The following is a 17,211-nucleotide window of genomic DNA, read 5'->3' as shown; positions in this document are numbered from 1 at the left end:
ACCCCCACCCTCACCTCTCCTCTGCAAATAGGAAGTTCCAGGGAAAAGTGCTGATCATGGAGGACCCAGCAGTGGTGACAAAAACCGCAGGGTAAATGTAAGGCACGGGTGTCAAACTGGCAGCCCTCCAGCTGTTGCCAACTACAAGTCCCATGAAGCATTGCAAGATTGACAGTTGCAAGCATGACTCCCAAAGGCAGAGGCATGATGGGACTTGTAGTTTTGCAACAGCTGGAGGGCTGCCAGTTTGACACCTCTGATGTAAGGGGAAAGAGGGTTGTAATTGTAGTGGGGCTTTTTTTTTTTTACCTTAATTCTGTGAATGCATTACAGGTAAAAAATACTTCTCTTTTAGTCCTACTTTAAGTTTACATTGATTTCCCCATACATGCTAAACAGTGTGGATGGCCGAATATGCAGTGCCAGCTAATGTATTCTGACTGCCAGGACCCATGGCTATCAGGATACCTGAACAGTGCCTGCATCCGATTGGAAAAGTATAGTGAAAAAAAGAATTGTTTCAGCTCATAATTAAAGTGTATATCAAGCCAAACTCTTAGATATTAGATTTTCCACCTAGTTCCACTGGGAAAAGTTGATTAAAAAATGCCAACAGGGCCACCCACGGAATGAATTTTGACCAATTCAGCTGGGATTGAATTTTCAGCAGAAATCTGATCCATGTATAGCCTGCTTAAAGGATAAGTTCACCTTTTTGACAAAAATAATAAATGCAAATATTTTTGAAGTTAAAAAAATTAGCATTTATTATTTTTATCCAAAGGAGCCTGGAAAGCATTGCACCAGCGATCAGTAGATTGTTGATGCCATGCAGGTCTCCTGCAGACCTGTGAGAATATCTGCTTGCCATACAGGATGTACGAGCAAGCAGATATTCTCACAGGAAGCTTCAATGAACTACCACAGTGCTCCACAATGCCGTTGTAGTTCATTGAAAACTACAAGCCGACAGCTGCTAAGGCTGCCGGGACTTGTAGGCACTCATTCACAGAACTCTGTGAATGACCGACGTGGCCGTGTCGGCGGAGCCCCGCATGGCCACGCTGTTTTCAAATCTGACAGATAGTATGGAGAAGATTCTCCCCATACTATCTGCCAGAGGGAGGGGGGGTGGCAGGCACGGCTGCAACTATGGGAACATGTTACATATTCCACCCTAAAAATGGGTGGTACTTGTAACACGTTCCCAAAGGTGAACGTATTATAAAGTTTGCTTTTTCTTGTCTTAAAAAACATTTAATACTATCACAAAATCCCATTATATAACCTTTTTGTGATATACCAAAAATTATGATAATATTATAACACATTAAAAACATAAAAATTCAAATCAAATCATGAAGTGTCCAATACCAAAAAAAGTCCAAAATTTCAAACTTTCATCCAATAAGGATTGACTCCTATTTCTTTTTATTGGATGAAAGTTTGAAATTTTGGACTTTTTTTGGACACTTTTGGGACTTTTATTGGTATTGGACACTTCATGATTTGATTTGAATTTTTATGTTTTTAATGTGTTATAATGTTATCATAATTTTTGGTATATCACAAAAAGGTTATATAATTTGAACTTTCTAGGGAGAAAGTGTGACTTTTTGAGGGGATTGTGGAGGAGGTTATATATTTATTTGTTTAGCACAAAATCACACTTGGTAACAATTCCCATTTGCAAGGCTACTCATATCAAGTGTAATTCCAATTCTGAATATGTCTTCAGTAAATGTCATTATAGGAATACAATGCAGGTTTCACCAATATAACTGTTGGCTCTAACTTTAGTACAGACATCTTTGGAAATACTCAGAAATATCTCAGAAATACAAGAAAATGGCCAATCGTTGAGCTGGCTGCATAATATCCATCTACATATGCAGATACCATCATCATATAATCACATTCACCATTCTAGCTGTTTGAGATACAGTATGAGTGGATATCTTGGTCTCCCAAACCTACATGCTAAATAGACAACCTGTCTGGCTCACCTAGAATCAGGTAGTACTTCGGGGCCATAGCTCTGGTTTTTCTCTTAAGTAAAAGTAGTGACACCTCTGCTCCTAGTTTTGTGCTTGCACTGAGCATAGTCATTCATTTTTAGGTGAGCCCAGAGTGCATACATGAATTTAGTACTTTTGGGGAAAAGTGTAATAACTGCTGAAAATGGCAGAGCCGCAGTATGTGAGGACTGCCCAATCCTGGGTAAGTCAGGCAGTTTTCCTGGATTGCATGTAGTCTTGTTATGCTTAGTAATAATTAGGACAGCCGGGAGTAAATTGGAGAAAATTAACTTACACATTAAAGTCCTACTCCAGGGTTTAGAAAGAATCTACCCTTGCAGTGGGATTGCTCGCATTGCAAGGGTTAAATGCGTGTCAAGTAAATGGGGTGCAGGAAGAGGCAGGTTTATTTTCTGTATACCCTTTCTCCAGCCGGCTCTCCTGCTGCCCTGCTCCAGTCTGTGTGTGGTCCCTCGGTGTCATCACATATGTGGTGGGGGCGAGAGTGCAACTGCAGCCAAGAGCAGTTTAAGCTGGCCTTACGCTGATCAAAATTTGGCTGGTTCAGCAGAGATCAGCCAAATTTCAATCAGTGTGTGGCTGTCCCTGCTCGACAGAAGTTGGTTGTTTAATCAACGTCTGTCCAACGGATATGTTAGAAAGGCTTCCCCGATTAGCAGCTACAGCCGCTGATCTGTGTATTTTGACAGTGGCAGGTTCCGCTGTCTGAATACAATGTCCTGTCAAGAAAATTCCTCTATCCACCTCCTTTGTGTGGATGTAGGAGTCTTAGTTCACATGGATGTATTACAGCATACTCCAAGTGGGGGCCGTGTTTACCCGCATGGACATGCATAGGTGTTCCGTGCAGCCCTGTGTAGGCAGTCCCAATTATGTCATCTGTGCACTCTGGTTGCAAAGACACAGCCGCTGCTCCCAATATGACATTTGTGCGGGTGCGTGTTCCTGAATGCAGACAGTATGAGTTCTGGGGGACACACCAGTACTGATGTCAAATTGGGAGCAGCGGCTGTGTCCATGCAGCTGCAGCTCCTAATAGACATGAATGGGACTGCTCGCTACTGGATGCACAGTACATCCTTGCACAGGTGCACGCTTACATATGCCCATGTGAACAAGTCCTTACTCCTTATTCCCCTAGACATAACGAGCATGGAGTAAGGGGGTTGAGGGGGTACTGCAAGAGTAGATTTTTTCCTAATTCCTGAAGTTAGGTTTCAAGTCTAAAACTACTTAATTAGGTTGGGCATAGGTACATTTAATCTATGCCTGAGGCAGAAATAAATTTCAAGGATCTAGCACTGCACAGCACAACAAACCAAGAAAGAATCCATCCCACTGAACAACAGTAATTATCTAATAGGTGAGAGAAATCTTTCATATGGATTACAAATGTATATTACCAAGTGAAATCAATCACAAGTATTAGATGTCTGCAAATAACAGGCCTCCTCCATCCCAGCCTACCTTGATTTCATCGATCCACTGACGTACACTGAGGAAACTTGTTTCTGATGTTACATCATACATTAGAAGTACCCCGTGTGCTTTCCGGAAGTAAGACTTTGCTATGCTGCGGAACCTAAAAGGTACAAATATATATGTTGGACTTCATCAAGCATTAAATATAGGAAATGAAAGGGGTAAAAAAGAAAAAAAAGGTAATCTCTGTGCACTTACCGGAACTACAGCCCTCGCGGCTTCTAAACTGCTATATCTATAAATTCTATAGGAACGTGCATGTCTCTGGGAAAAATTGGCAAGACATATGAATCTCAATATATGTAAAAAAATGTATTTTTCTGTAGCCCCTAGCTAAGAATTCAAAGAATGCCGATTGCATGGTAATTTGGGCCAAGACTACAGCCCTGGCCAAAAGTTTTGAGAATGACACAAATGTTAATTCACCTGCAAGCAAACACATGCAGTCACCACTGCTTTGCATAAAAAGGGATTAGCAGGCAAGGATATTGCTGCTACTAAGATTGCACCTAAATCAACCATTTATCGGATCATCAAGTACTTCAAGGCGAGAGGTTCAATTGTTGTTAAAAAGGCTTCAGGGCATCCAAGAAAGTCCACCAAGCAACAGGACCATCTCCTAAAGTTTATTCAGCTGCGAGATTGGGGCACCACCTGTGCAGAGCTTGCTCAGGAATGGCAGCAGGCAAGTGTGAGTGTATTTTCATGCACAGTGAGGTGAAGACTTTTGGAGGATGGTGTGGTGTCAAGAAGGGCAGCAAAGAAGCCACTTCTCTCCAGGAAAAACATCAGGGACAGACTGATATTCTGTAAAAGGTACAGAGATTGGACTGCTGAGGAGTGGGGTAAAGTCATTTTCTCTGATGAATACCCTTTCCGATTGATTGGGGCATCTGGAAGAAACCTTGTTCGGAGAAGAAAAGGTGAGCGCTACGATCAGTCCTGTGTCATGCCAAGAGTAAAGCATCCTGAGACCATTCATGTGTAGGGTTGCTTCTCAGCCAATGGAGTGGGCTCACTCACAATTTTGCCTTACGAATGCAGCCATGAATAAAGAATGGGGTAAAGTAATTTTCTCTGATGAATCCCCTTTTTAATTGTTTGGGGCATCTGGAAAAAGCCTTGTCCGGAGAAGAAAAAGCGAGAGCTACCTTCAGTCCTGTGTCATTCCGACAGTAAAGCATCCTCAGACCATTCATGTGTAGGGTTGCTTCTCAGCCAGTGGAGTGGGCTCACTCACAATTTTGCCTAAGAACAAAGCCATGAATAAAGAATGGTACAAAAACATCCTCTGAGAACAGCTTCTCCCAACCATCCAAGAACAGTTTGGTGATGAACACTGCCTTTTCCAGCATGATGGATCTCCTTGCCATAAGGCAAATATAATAACTAAGTGGCTTGGGGAACAAAACAACAACATTTTGGGTCCATGGCCCGAAAACTCCCCAGACCTTTATCCCATTGAGAACTTGTGGTCAATCCTCAAGAGGAGGGTGAACAAATAAACCCCACAAATTCTGACAAACTCCAAGTATTTATTATGCAAGAATGGGCTGCCATCAGTCAGGATGTGACCCAGACGTTGACTGACAGCATGCCAGGGCGAATTGCAGAGGTCTTGAAAATTGACTCTTTGCATAAACTTCATGTAATTGTCAATAAAAGCCTTTGACACTTATGAAATGCTTGAAATTACATTTCAGTATACCATAGTAACATTCGACAAAAGGATCTAAAAACACTGAAGCAGCAGACTTTGTGAAAATTAATATTTGTGTCATTCTCAAAACGTTTGGCAAGGGCTGTACATGAGTGATGCTGACTTGGAGGGACTAAAAGTAGATCTAAAAGGCAATTGTTTTCATTTTGGATAGAGTAAGAGAGGGTTATAACCCGACAGGTTTTTTTTGCCATGTGTATCCCATTGAGGAGATTTCTCTTCACTTCCTGTCCCATAGCCACAACAGGAAGTGAGAAGCAATTCTTCCAATGTGAGGAAAATCCCTGGTAATCACCAGAACTAATGTTTTTATTGGAAGATTTCCCATCTATTCCTGTTCTGATGACCAATAAAATTTGGAATTTTCTTTCACTTTTGGTGACAATGGTTACCAGGACAAATAGAGATGGCAAATCTCCCTAACAGGGACACAGATAGCAATAAAAGCATGACAGATGTTCTAGTCCCTCTGCACTCTATCAACAAAAAGTTTTGACTTCAGTTATACTTTATCGCTGAAGTTTAGATATGGCAGTTTTTACAAGTACGTTGATCCAGCTTGGACCAATGTAAGTATGTATGTGCCATACCTGTGGGATCCCTATAGAAGCTGGAAATAATTGTAGTAGACACCGCTACCCTAGTGATCTCTACTAGCTTCTAGGTCTCATGCCGAGTAGCTGCCTTGCTGCTTCCTGAAAACAAGAGGTTGCCTGCTCAGCACAGGCATCATTCAGAGAATGGTTTATATTTCCTCAATGAATACAAACTTTTCTCAGATTGGACAAGGTGGAGATTGTGACATCACCACCCCACCTCTCCATCTTGTCCAATCAGAAAATGCTTTGCATTCAATGAGAAAATGCACAGTTTCCTGAATGGCTCCCATGCCAACCAAGCAACCTCCTTTGTTCAGTAAGCAGCAGGGCAGCCACTTGGCACGGGACCCAGAAGCTAGAGGACATCCCTGTAGTAGCGGTGTATACTTCTGGGATTTGCAGCTTCCACAGGGATCCCACAGGTATGGCACAAACATACACTGGCATAGCATCAGGTGTCACAGGGGTCACGTGACCCCACCTCTGTTTCAGGGGGCCTGGGTGTCTTCCCTGTGAGACAGATTTTATGCCATGCATCTTGGCCGGCTGTGGTCCTGCTACTTAGGAGCCGCTGGCATTCTCTCAGAGCCATCTGCTGGAGGCGGGACAGCTCTGCATGGAGGGCTGCCCATTTTAACAAGCATGTGATTGGCTGTTAGGATACAGGGCGGTCCTAGCAACCAATCACCAGCTTGCAGCTTGTACCACCCAGCCCTCTGTTCAGACTAGCTGTTCGTCCGTCCCTCCCTCTGGGTTCCCTAAGGGAAGACGGGGGAGGGGGGTGGCGTTGTGGGGTGGAGGACTAAGGACAATTACTGGAGGGGGGGCTGAGGATATTAATGGATGAGGGGAGGGGCTGAGGTCATTAACAGAGGGGGGATAAGGATATTAATGGGGGAGCTAAGGACTTTCATTGGTGAACGAAGGCTAAGGACATTAATTGAGGGGGGAGCTGAGGACATTTATTAGGGGTAGGCTAAGGATATTCATGGAGGGGGGGGGTCTGGGACATTAATGGGGGAGAGCTTAGGACATTAAAGGAGGAGGGCTGAGGTCATTCATGGAGGGGGAACTGAGGTCATTAATGGAGGGAGAACTGAGGTCATTAATGGAGGGAGAACTGAGGTCATTAATGGAGGGAGAACTGAGGTCATTAATGGGGGAACTGAGGATGTTAATGGAGGGGGGCTGAGAACATTAATGGAGGGGAGGGGCTGAGGACATTCATGGAGGGGTGCCGAGGACATTCATGGAGGGGTGCCAAGGACATTAATGGGGGGGCTAAGGACACTAATGGGGTGGGGCTAAGGACATTCATGTGGGGGTGAGATCATTAATGGAGGGGGGCTGAGGACATTAATGGGGTAGCTGAGGATGTTAATGGAAAGTGGGGCTGTGGACATTAATAGAGGAGCTGTGGACAATAATGAAGGGGGGGGGGCTGAAGACATTAATGGGGGGGAGCTGAGGTCATTAATGGAGGGGGAGCTAAAGTCAATAATGTAAATTTGAGTGAATTATGCACACTACACGGGTAGGGCAGCCCATTCATTTTAATGGGCTGCCCTTCCTGCAAGACCCTTTTTTTTAAAAACTGCGCTACACCAAGCCGCATGGTGCTGCAGCACCATATGGTTTGGTATACAATAAAATGTGCTGCGGAGCTGATGTGTGGGGTTGCTATTAAAAGGTCAGTGTGTGACAGCTCCAGGCCACACAGAGTCTGTGGGCCAGTCACTCTGTGAGGGGTCACTGATGTAAGGGGGGACACTGATATAAAGGTTCCCTCTTATATCAGTGTCCTCACTCCCCTCTTACATCAGTGAACTCCTTACCTTAGTGTATTCCCTCTACAGACTCTGGTGTAAAGGGGAACCCTGGTCACCAGAGCTCCCCACATCCCTCCTTACATCAGAGTCAGCAGAGTTCACCCTTACAGTGTAAGTGGAAACTTTGCAGACTCTAAGGTAAAGAGGAACTCTGCAAACTCTGATGTAAGGGGGGCTCTGACGACAAGAGAACCTCTTACATCAGAGTTCCCCTTTACACCAGAGTGTGGAGCATTCCCCTTTACATCAGGGTCCGCAGAGTTCCCCTTTACATTAAGGTCAGCAGAGTTCCCCCTTGAACTGTAAAGGGGAACTCTGATGCAAAGAGGGCTCTGGGGATGCTCGGAACTGTGATGTAAGGGAGACTCTAATGTAAATAGGGGGCCCACTGCAGAACATGCTAAAGGGTCCCGATGCATGACTGTAATAAAGGGCCCCACGACGGGAGTAAAGAGGTCTGGGATCAAAAAAAGGGGCTCGGGTCAGGGGGGCCCTTCATGGTTTCTTGCACCGGGGCCCTGAAGTTTCCAGTTACGCCTCTGCATACATACCTCCCTTCGTCCAAGCTGAACCAATATAACTATATAAAATGTGCCATTCTTAAACGTTAGCTTTAAAATAAACATGTCGTGAAAGAAATATGGTGGCTGGTATTGGCTGACTTCAGTACTTTCTAAGTCACAGACCCAGAACAAGAAGGCTCTCATCCTACCTGTCACAACGCTCTTTCAGCGTTACCTATAATGCTACCACCTCCCCCTCTCTGTTGGGGTCCCTCAAGGCTCTGTCCTCGGGCCCCTTCTCTTCTCCATCTACACCTCCTCCCTTGGCCAACTCATACACTTTCACGGCTTCAACTACCACCTCTATGCCGACGACACACAAATCTATCTCTCAACCCCCCACCTCACCCCCTCGGTCTCCTCCCGAATCACACACCTACTGAGCGACATATCAGATTGGATGTCGCTCCACTTCCTTAAACTGAACCTCTCCAAAACCGAGTTTCTTGTCTTCCCCCCAGCCCGGACCCCGCCCCCCCATTGACTTCTCCATCACATCCAACAACGCCAATATCAAACCCGCCCCGCAGGCCAGAGTACTTGGTGTCATTCTGGACTCCAACCTATCCTTCCAGCCCCAAGTCCAATCTTTAACAAACTTGTGCAGACTCCACCTCCGCAACATCGCCAAAATACACGCGTTCCTAACCCCGGAAACCACTAAACAGCTCATCCACTCCCTCATCATATCACGACTCGACTACTGCAACTCCCTCCTCACTGGCCTGCCTCGCTGCTGGCTATCCCCGCTTCAGTCCATCCTGAATACGGCTTCCAGACTCATTCACCTTTCCAACCGCTCCGTTTCCGCCACCCCCCTCTGCCAATCCCTCCACTGGCTTCTGATTGCGCAACAGATCAAATTCAAAATCCTAACATTGACGTACAAAGCCGTCCACCATACTGCCCCGAACTACATCACTGACCTAATATCCAAGTACCGCCCAGCACGCACACTCCGCTCCTCACAAGACCTCCTTCTCTCTAGTTCCCTGGTCTCCTCCTCCCATGCCCGCCTCCAGGACTTCTCCAGGGTGTCACCCATCCTCTGGAACTCCCTGCCCCAACCCATCAGATTATCACCTACTCTCCTCTCCTTTAGGCGCACCCTGAAAACCCATCTCTTCAGGGAAGCCTACCCCACCCCCTGCTAACCTGCCGACCTCCTCCACTCTTCCTACCACTCCATCCCCCACAGCTATCTCCTCCTGTACCACTATCCCCTCCCTCCTAGATTGTAAGCTCCAAGGAGCAGGGCCCTCAATACCCCCATGTTTTGCATTGTATTGGTATTGTTCTGTCACATGTTCTGTCCCCCTTTGTAATGTACAGCGCTGAGCGAACTATTGGCGCTTTATAAATACTGTATAATAATAATAATAATAATTTAGGAAACTCAGAGAAAAGTCATAACTTGTTCCATGTCAGTGACCCAAAGTATTGAAGCAAGGGGATCAGCATGGCAGTCGGGCAACTAGCATTTTCAGAATAAGAAGTCAGCAGCCTTTGTGTTTCTTTTGTGCCAGTTTTCCTTTAGCTGTGAATCATTACACATGGCATGGCTTCCCCCAATCCACCTTAGGACCGGGTACAGGTCAATCAGTCTACGGGAGTCTATGTATCAGCTGCAGGATATTATTATATATAGTTGGTTTGACTATCACTAGCTGGAGATAAGAGTGTCAGACGTGTGCAGCCATTCTCACAGGGCCTGACATATTTGCCAAGCAGGAAGCGTAATCCTGCAGGTACACCTGTAACACAGTAAACACAATCAATCTGACACTGAGAGATTACTGCACATACCTGTATGAGAAGAATGCAGAGGAGGGGGTATAGGTAAATGTTCCTATCCCATAGCTACACACCCAGCACTTAGGGTGGTTAGGAATATCAAAAAGGTCATTTTCGGTGCCTGCTATTACAGGTCATTATCAGCTTTATTATATTCCCTATATAAAAATGTTATTATAATATTGTTTCATATTTCATTTCAGACATTGCAGCAGGAGAAGCAAGACTATGTGATGAAAGGGCAACAAACTGGAACAAAGGTGTTAATTGTTTTTACTAAGGGTATTCATCCCCCCTATGTGGCCTCCTGGTAGTCTTTTAAGTGGACTTCAATGCCCAGGAGGTGGTTGGGTTTCTCTGTCTTGTGACTACTTTGATTGGCTCTCACAGTGGTCACATGATTGGTAGTCCATCCTGCTGGCAATAGATCAGAAGTCATAATGGAGAGCTGTGGGCGATGGCTTGGTCAGTGAGCTGGAAGTGCACATTGAGCGCGTTCTCCACACACAGGCTCAGGCAGCCATGGATGCACATGTGCAGCAGATGGACATTAAAGCTTACCCTCTTTGCCACCAACAAGAGATTAAATTGCACCTACAATTTGCACAGCATTGTACATTCTAATCAGTCCCTGCCCCCAAAGAGCTTGCAAATGAAGGTCCGTATCTCACATGCCTACATACACATACTAGGACCAATTTAGACAGGAGCCAATTCACCGGCTGAATGTAATATACAGAGTGCTATTTTTGAACATGAGAAGTCTTATCAGCACAGATAGGAATATATGTTCAAGGTTTGCCCATACCTTTCCTGACCAGCTGTGTCCCAGATCTGCAGCGTTGTACACTGCCCGTCAACTAGAAGTTTCTTCATTTGAAAGTCGACTCCTAAATGAAAAGAGAAGGATTCTTATCTGACGTGTTTAAAGCAATCTTGCAGTTAAAATATCATAAAACACAGGAGATAGGAAGACAGAAGAGGCTTAGCAGGCACTGCTGGTAATGTGGTGATCTGGAATCAAAATAAATATGAAGGCAGATGTAAAGCCGGTCTCAGCTAAACCCTTGACATTTTGTGCTTAAGGCCTCATTCACATGGGCGTACTTATCTGTATGTTTTTGCCCATAAGGGATGCACAAGTATTCCAGGCATCCATATGCAAGCAGTCTCATTCATGTCTGTTGGGATGCAGCGGCTGCATGGACAAAGATGCCAGTCCCAATTTGACAGCTACATAGGTGCGTGTCCCCGAACGCAGAGAGCATGCGTGCAGGAACGTGCACCTGTGCGACTGTCAATTTGGGACCACAGGCTGTGTCTGTGCAGCCACTGCATCAAAATTTGTTTGGGGAACTGTGTGGGTGCTGGCATTGGGGGACTGGAAGTACAGACTAACTTCGGAGTCCACCCGTCTGGGGTTTACTCCTGCGTTAGTCTCCTGCCGAAAGGGGAGATATGTGACGGGAGTGACTTTGGGTGGGGGGCCCATGGAACACAGCTCACTTTGGAGGGGTGGAGAGACCCCTGTCTCAGCTCCCCATATCCCTCTTATGTGTAAGTCACCCTGTGCCTGTTAGGGGTACAGGGTGGAATGTCCTGATATTGTGTAGACATGTATAAGTGGGGTGGGGGGTTGTTCATTGTTTACTGCCATGTGGTGCATACCATTGTTCTATTGTGTGTCTTGCTTGGGAGCAAACTATTATGGGATGTATGCGTTTGTGTATTGGCTTGGTGGGGGTGTCTGCTGATGTGTCTCTGGTTGCTAGATTTAGTCTACCACGCCCTGTGTCCATATGCAGGGAGGTGGGTTGTTCCTTTGAATGTTTATATCTTGTGTCTGTGTTAAAATAAAGCAGTCTATTTCCTGGTTTCCTTCAAGTCTGGTGGTTTCTAGTCTGGTATGGCCAGCGGTGTTGTCCGTGGATCTGTGTTCGGACAGGGAAACGGGAGTCTAACGGAAATACCCTAGTGTAGTGAGGGTCCAGTTCCGTTACACGAATGGGACTGCCTGCATGTGGATGCATGAAACAACTGGTGCAGGTAATGGCGGCCCTTTTCACAGGTGTTCGGATAGGTATGCCCATGTGAATGAGGCTTAAAGCTGAAATCCCAGGTATGATCTGTATTGCATACATACATTGGTCCAGCTTGGCACAATGTGACTATGCATATCTCATACCTAAGAGGTCACTGTGGAAGCTACAAATCACTGCAGTAGTTGGCACTACTACTATGATAGTTGTAATCTTCCCGTCCTGTGCCGTTTGCATAGTAACTACAGAGGGTCACTCGCTCAGCACTGCCTCTATTCACAGAATGCCTGAAATTTTTTTTAATGAATACAAGTCATTCTCTGATTGAAGGAGGAGTAGAGGAAAAGCTTTGATGTCACAATCACCACCTTGTCCAGAGAATGCCTTGCATTCATTGAAAAAAATACAAGGCGTTCTGTGAATGGAGGCAGTGCTGAGTGAAAAATTTTCTGTGGTCAGTGTGCAGAAGGGAAGTCACTTGGCATAGAATCTGAAAGATAGCAGCTATCACTATAGGCGTCACTTTTCACTCATATGCCCTTCCTCCATTCATAGAGAGCTTTTCACTGATGGAAACTACAGCTTCCTTGAATGAAGGAGCTGGCAGAAAGGGCGGGCATAGTCGGCACTCTTAGCCTATGATAGGTCCAGTGGCTCAATTACCACCGCGGCAGTGGAAGACTACTTGTCAGGAATGGACTGGCCAGCTATGGTGGGACTCACCTGCCTTTTGATCTGCAGTACTAGGGCTGGCCAGCGGGTGTTCCCAGCAATCAGAGACTCAACTTTGCAGCCAGCTAACACCTGTAACTGATTATGCTGGGGTATTTAAGGGATGGCCAGACCCACAGACTCTGCCTTGGTGTGTGTTTGTCCTGGGCCCTGTATCCTGTTTCTGTCCTGTATCCTGTTTCTGAACCGCTGCTGACTTCTCCTGCTCTGATCCCGGCTCGCTCCTGACCATCCCTCTGTCTGACCCTCTGTACCACGCTGCTTGCTACCTGTTCTGATCCCTGGCTTGTGACCCTGACCAATCTCCGCTTGCTCCCCCTGTACCTACCTGCCCTATTGATATTGACCCGGCCTGCCTGACGACGCTTGCTTGTATGTACTGTTATCTGTGGGTGGTTTGGTTTGGTTTGTTTGCACTGTATTATGTTTTAGTATTGCACTGCGTTTATGTTTGTATTGTTAGTGTTAATAAATTATATTGTTTATAACATATCTGAGGTCTGCGTTTCCCTGCGTCAGTCACACATCTCTGGTCACACCTGGGAGCCCTGACATTACACCAAGGCCAATCCTGACCAGAAGTGGCTGCACAGGGAAGCCATCTTGGCTTGTTGATGGGAAGGATGGATCTGGATGAGGTTGAGTATTTATCTCTGCTAGTGCTTGATGACAGAGAGTATGCTTATCAGACTCTGAAGGAGTATCCCCGGGATGAACTGCTAGAATGTATACGGCTCGCTCATGTTCTAGTAGATCAGGGCACAGATTTCTCTATGGTGCAGCCATTGATTCAGGTTTGTGTTGAGTTGGTTTCATCTGGTTCCCCCGAATGCAGGGATGAATTTTTGCCACCATTTAGTGCAGACCAGGTAGAGTCCCTGGTGTGGTTATTAGAGGATGATGTGGGTTACTTTCTGGAGCGTTATTCCACATGTTCACCACAGACACTAAGAGATTGTATAAACGCAGTGCAGTCATTGGCCAGACAGGCTTTGTGTAAGCTCAGCTTTGTTCAACCCATACTGCAGACATGGACAGACTTGTTGCACCCAGCCTCAGTCAGCTTACAAAAACCCAGTCCTGCTTCTAACTCTACTCCTGTATTCCCACCAGCTCCCCCAGTTACAGCCCAGTATACTTGGCTATCTACCGCATGTCAGTACCCTGTTCCCACTCGCTGCACCAATCCTGCCTTTAACCCTGTAAAAAAGCCCTCTGTAGCAACTGCTCCCTCTCCTGTTCCATCCTCCAGTTTTTCTCTGTCTCCAGCTGCTCCATTCGTTTGCAGACCTGCGTTTACTTGCAGTGCTCCAGTAGTTAAAACCAGAAAAAAGCGAAAATTCTTTCCAACCAATACCATCCTGCCAGTATCCAAACCGGTGAGCCTGCCTTCCGTGGTTCAGCCTGAAGCCTCTCCTCAGCCTGAGGCCTCTCCTCAGCCTGAGGCCTCTCCTCAGCCGGATGCCTCTCCTCAGCCGGAGGCCTCTCCTCAGCCGGATGCCTCTCCTCAGCCGGATGCCTCTCCTCAGCCGGATGCCTCTCCTCAGCCGGATGCCTCTCCTCAGCCGGATGCCTCTCCTCAGCCGGATGCTTCTCCTCAGCCTGAAGCCTCTCCTCAGCCTGAAGCCTCTCCTCAGCCTGAAGCCTCTCCTCAGCCTGAAGCCTCTCCTCAGCCTGAAGCCTCTCCTCAGCCTGAAGCCTCTCCTCAGCCTGAAGCCTCTCCTCAGCCTGATGCCTGCATTCAGCCTGATGCCGCTACTCAGCATGATGAACTGATCCAGCCCGACGATCCTATTAGGCCAGTTGACTCGATGCCCGCTGTTGATCCAGATGATCCGGTACCTGATCCAGTGCCCGCTGTCGTGCCAATTGACTCAGAGCCCGCTGTCATACCTGGTGACCCGGTGCCCACTGCCTTGCCAGATGACGCGGTGCCCGCTGGCAAGCCAAATGACCTGATGCCTGGTGACCCAGTGCCCGCTGTCATACCTGGTGACCCGATGCCCGCTGTCGAGCCAGACAATCCGATACCTGATGACCCGGTGCCCACTGTTGTGCCTGTTGACTCGGTGCCCGCAGTCTTGCCAGACGACTCGGTGCCCGCAGCCTTGCCAGACGACTCGGTGCCCGCAGTCTTGCCAGACGACTCGGTGCCCGCAGCCTTGCCAGACGACTCGGTGCCCGCAGTCCCGCCAGTTGACTCGATGCCCGCAGTCCCGCCAGTTGACTCGGTGCCCGCAGTCTTGCCAGGCGACTCGGTGCCCGCAGTCTTGCCAGGCGACTCAGTGCCCGCAGTCTTGCCAGGCGACTCGGTGCCCGCAGTCTTGCCAGGCGACTCGGTGCCTGCTGTTCCGCCAGTTGACTCGATGCCCGCTGTTCCGCCAGTTGACTCGGTGCCCGCAGTCTTGCCAGACGACTCGGTGCCCGCAGTCTTGCCAGGCGACTCGGTGCCCGCAGTCTTGCCAGGCGACTCGGTGCCCGCAGCCTTGCCAGACGACTCGGTGCCCGCAGTCCCGCCAGTTGACTCGATGCCCGCTGTTCCGCCAGTTGACTCGGTGCCCGCAGTCTTGCCAGACGACTCGGTGCCCGCTGTTCCGCCAGTCGACTCGGTGCCCGCAGTCTTGCCAGTCGACTCGGTGCCCGCAGTCTTGCCAGACGACTCGGTGCCCGCAGTCTTGCCAGACGACTCGGTGCCCGCAGTCTTGCCAGACGACTCGGTGCCCGCAGTCTTGCCAGACGACTCGGTGCCCGCTGTTCCGCCAGTTGACTCGATGCCCGCTGTTCCGCCAGTTGACTCGGTGCCCGCAGTCTTGCCAGACGACTCGGTGCCCACTGTCGTGCCTGGTGACTCGGTGCCCGCCGCTTCGTCTGGGGGCCCGAGACCTGTTGCTCCGCCTGAGGGCCCGAGACCTGTCGCTCCATCTGGGGGTCCGGCGCCCGCCGCTCCGCCTGAGGGCCCGAGACCTGTAGCTCCGCCTGGGGGTCCGGCGCCCGCCGCTCCGCATGGGGGTCCGGCGCCCGCCGCCCCGCCTGGGGGCCCGATGCCCGTCGCCCCGCCTGGGAGTCCGATGCCCGTCGCCCCGCCTGGGGGTCCGATGCCCGTCGCCCCGCCTGGGGGTCCGATGCCCGTCGCCCCGCCTGGGGGTCCGATGCCCGTCGCCCCGCCTGGGGGTCCGATGCCCGTCGCCCCGCCTGGGGGTCCGATGCCTGTCGCTCCGCCTGAGGGCCCGAGACCTGTAGTTCCGCCTGGGGGTCCGGCGCCCGCCGCTCCGCCTGGGGGTCCGAGGCCTGTCGCCCCGCCTGGGGGTCCGAGGCCTGTCGCCCCGCCTGGGGGTCCGATGCCTGTCGCCCCGCATGGGGGTCCGGCGCCCGCCGCCCCGCCTGGGGGCCCGATGCCCGTCGCCCCGCCTGGGAGTCCGATGCCTGTCGCTCCGCCTGAGGGCCCGAGACCTGTAGTTCCGCCTGGGGGTCCGGCGCCCGCCGCTCCGCCTGGGGGTCCGAGGCCTGTCGCCCCGCCTGAGGGCCCGAGACCTGTAGCTCCGCCTGGGGGTCCGGCGCCCGCCGCTCCGCATGGGGGTCCGGCGCCCGCCGCCCCGCCTGGGGGCCCGATGCCCGTCGCCCCGCCTGGGAGTCCGATGCCCGTCGCCCCGCCTGGGGGTCCGATGCCCGTCGCCCCGCCTGGGGGTCCGATGCCCGTCGCCCCGCCTGGGGGTCCGATGCCCGTCGCCCCGCCTGGGGGTCCGATGCCTGTCGCTCCGCCTGAGGGCCCGAGACCTGTAGTTCCGCCTGGGGGTCCGGCGCCCGCCGCTCCGCCTGGGGGTCCGAGGCCTGTCGCCCCGCCTGGGGGTCCGAGGCCTGTCGCCCCGCCTGGGGGTCCGATGCCTGTCGCCCCGCCTGGGGGTCCGGTGCCTGTCGCCCCGCCTGGGGGCCCGGTGCCTGTCGCCCCGCCCGGGGGCCCGGTGCCTGTCGCCCCGCCCGGGGGCCCGGTGCCTGTCGCCCCGCCCGGGGGCCCGGTGCCTGTCGCCCCGCCCGGGGGCCCGGTGCCTGTCGCTCCGCCTGGTGGCCCGGTGCCTGCTGCTTCGCCTGGTAGCCCGATGTGCCTCTGCCCGGGGTCCTGCCCGATGTGCCTCTGCCCGGAGTCCTGCCCGATGTGCCTCTGCCCGGAGTCGCCCTGCCCGGGGGCCCGGTGCCTGTCGCTCCGCCTGGTGGCCCGGTGCCTGCTGCTTCGCCTGGTAGCCCGATGTGCCTCTGCCCGGGGTCCTGCCCGATGTGCCTCTGCCCGGAGTCATGCCCGATGTGCCTCTGCCCGGAGTCCTGCCCGATGTGCCTCTGCCCGGAGTCCTGCCCGATGTGCCTCTGCCCGGAGTCCGGCCCGATGTGCCTCTGCCCGGAGTCCGGCCCGATGTGCCTCTGC

General features: G+C 50.4%; 1 protein-coding gene across 2 annotated transcripts in view; it reads right to left on the bottom strand.

Annotated features, from left to right (window-relative positions):
• LOC149452441 (ras and EF-hand domain-containing protein-like) overlaps positions 1-17,211 on the bottom strand; it is a 109,205-nt gene that overhangs the window by 7,885 nt on the left and 84,109 nt on the right. For both annotated transcript variants that reach the window (XM_089689385.1, XM_089689386.1), the window contains exons 13-14: positions 10,835-10,916; positions 3,507-3,621 (exon numbers count right to left, since the gene is read on the bottom strand). In XM_089689385.1, coding sequence (XP_089545511.1) covers positions 3,507-3,621; positions 10,835-10,916 — 197 coding nt within the window. The remainder of the gene's footprint in view (positions 1-3,506; positions 3,622-10,834; positions 10,917-17,211) is intronic.

Source organism: Staurois parvus, unplaced genomic scaffold (genome assembly GCF_062004578.1).
Source record: "Staurois parvus isolate SC_StPar_1 unplaced genomic scaffold, SC_StPar_1.0 ptg000472l, whole genome shotgun sequence".
Lineage (NCBI taxonomy): Eukaryota > Metazoa > Chordata > Amphibia > Anura > Ranidae > Staurois > Staurois parvus.
Note: the sequence above shows the minus strand (reverse complement) of the source record. Positions and strands in the feature narration are given on the sequence as shown.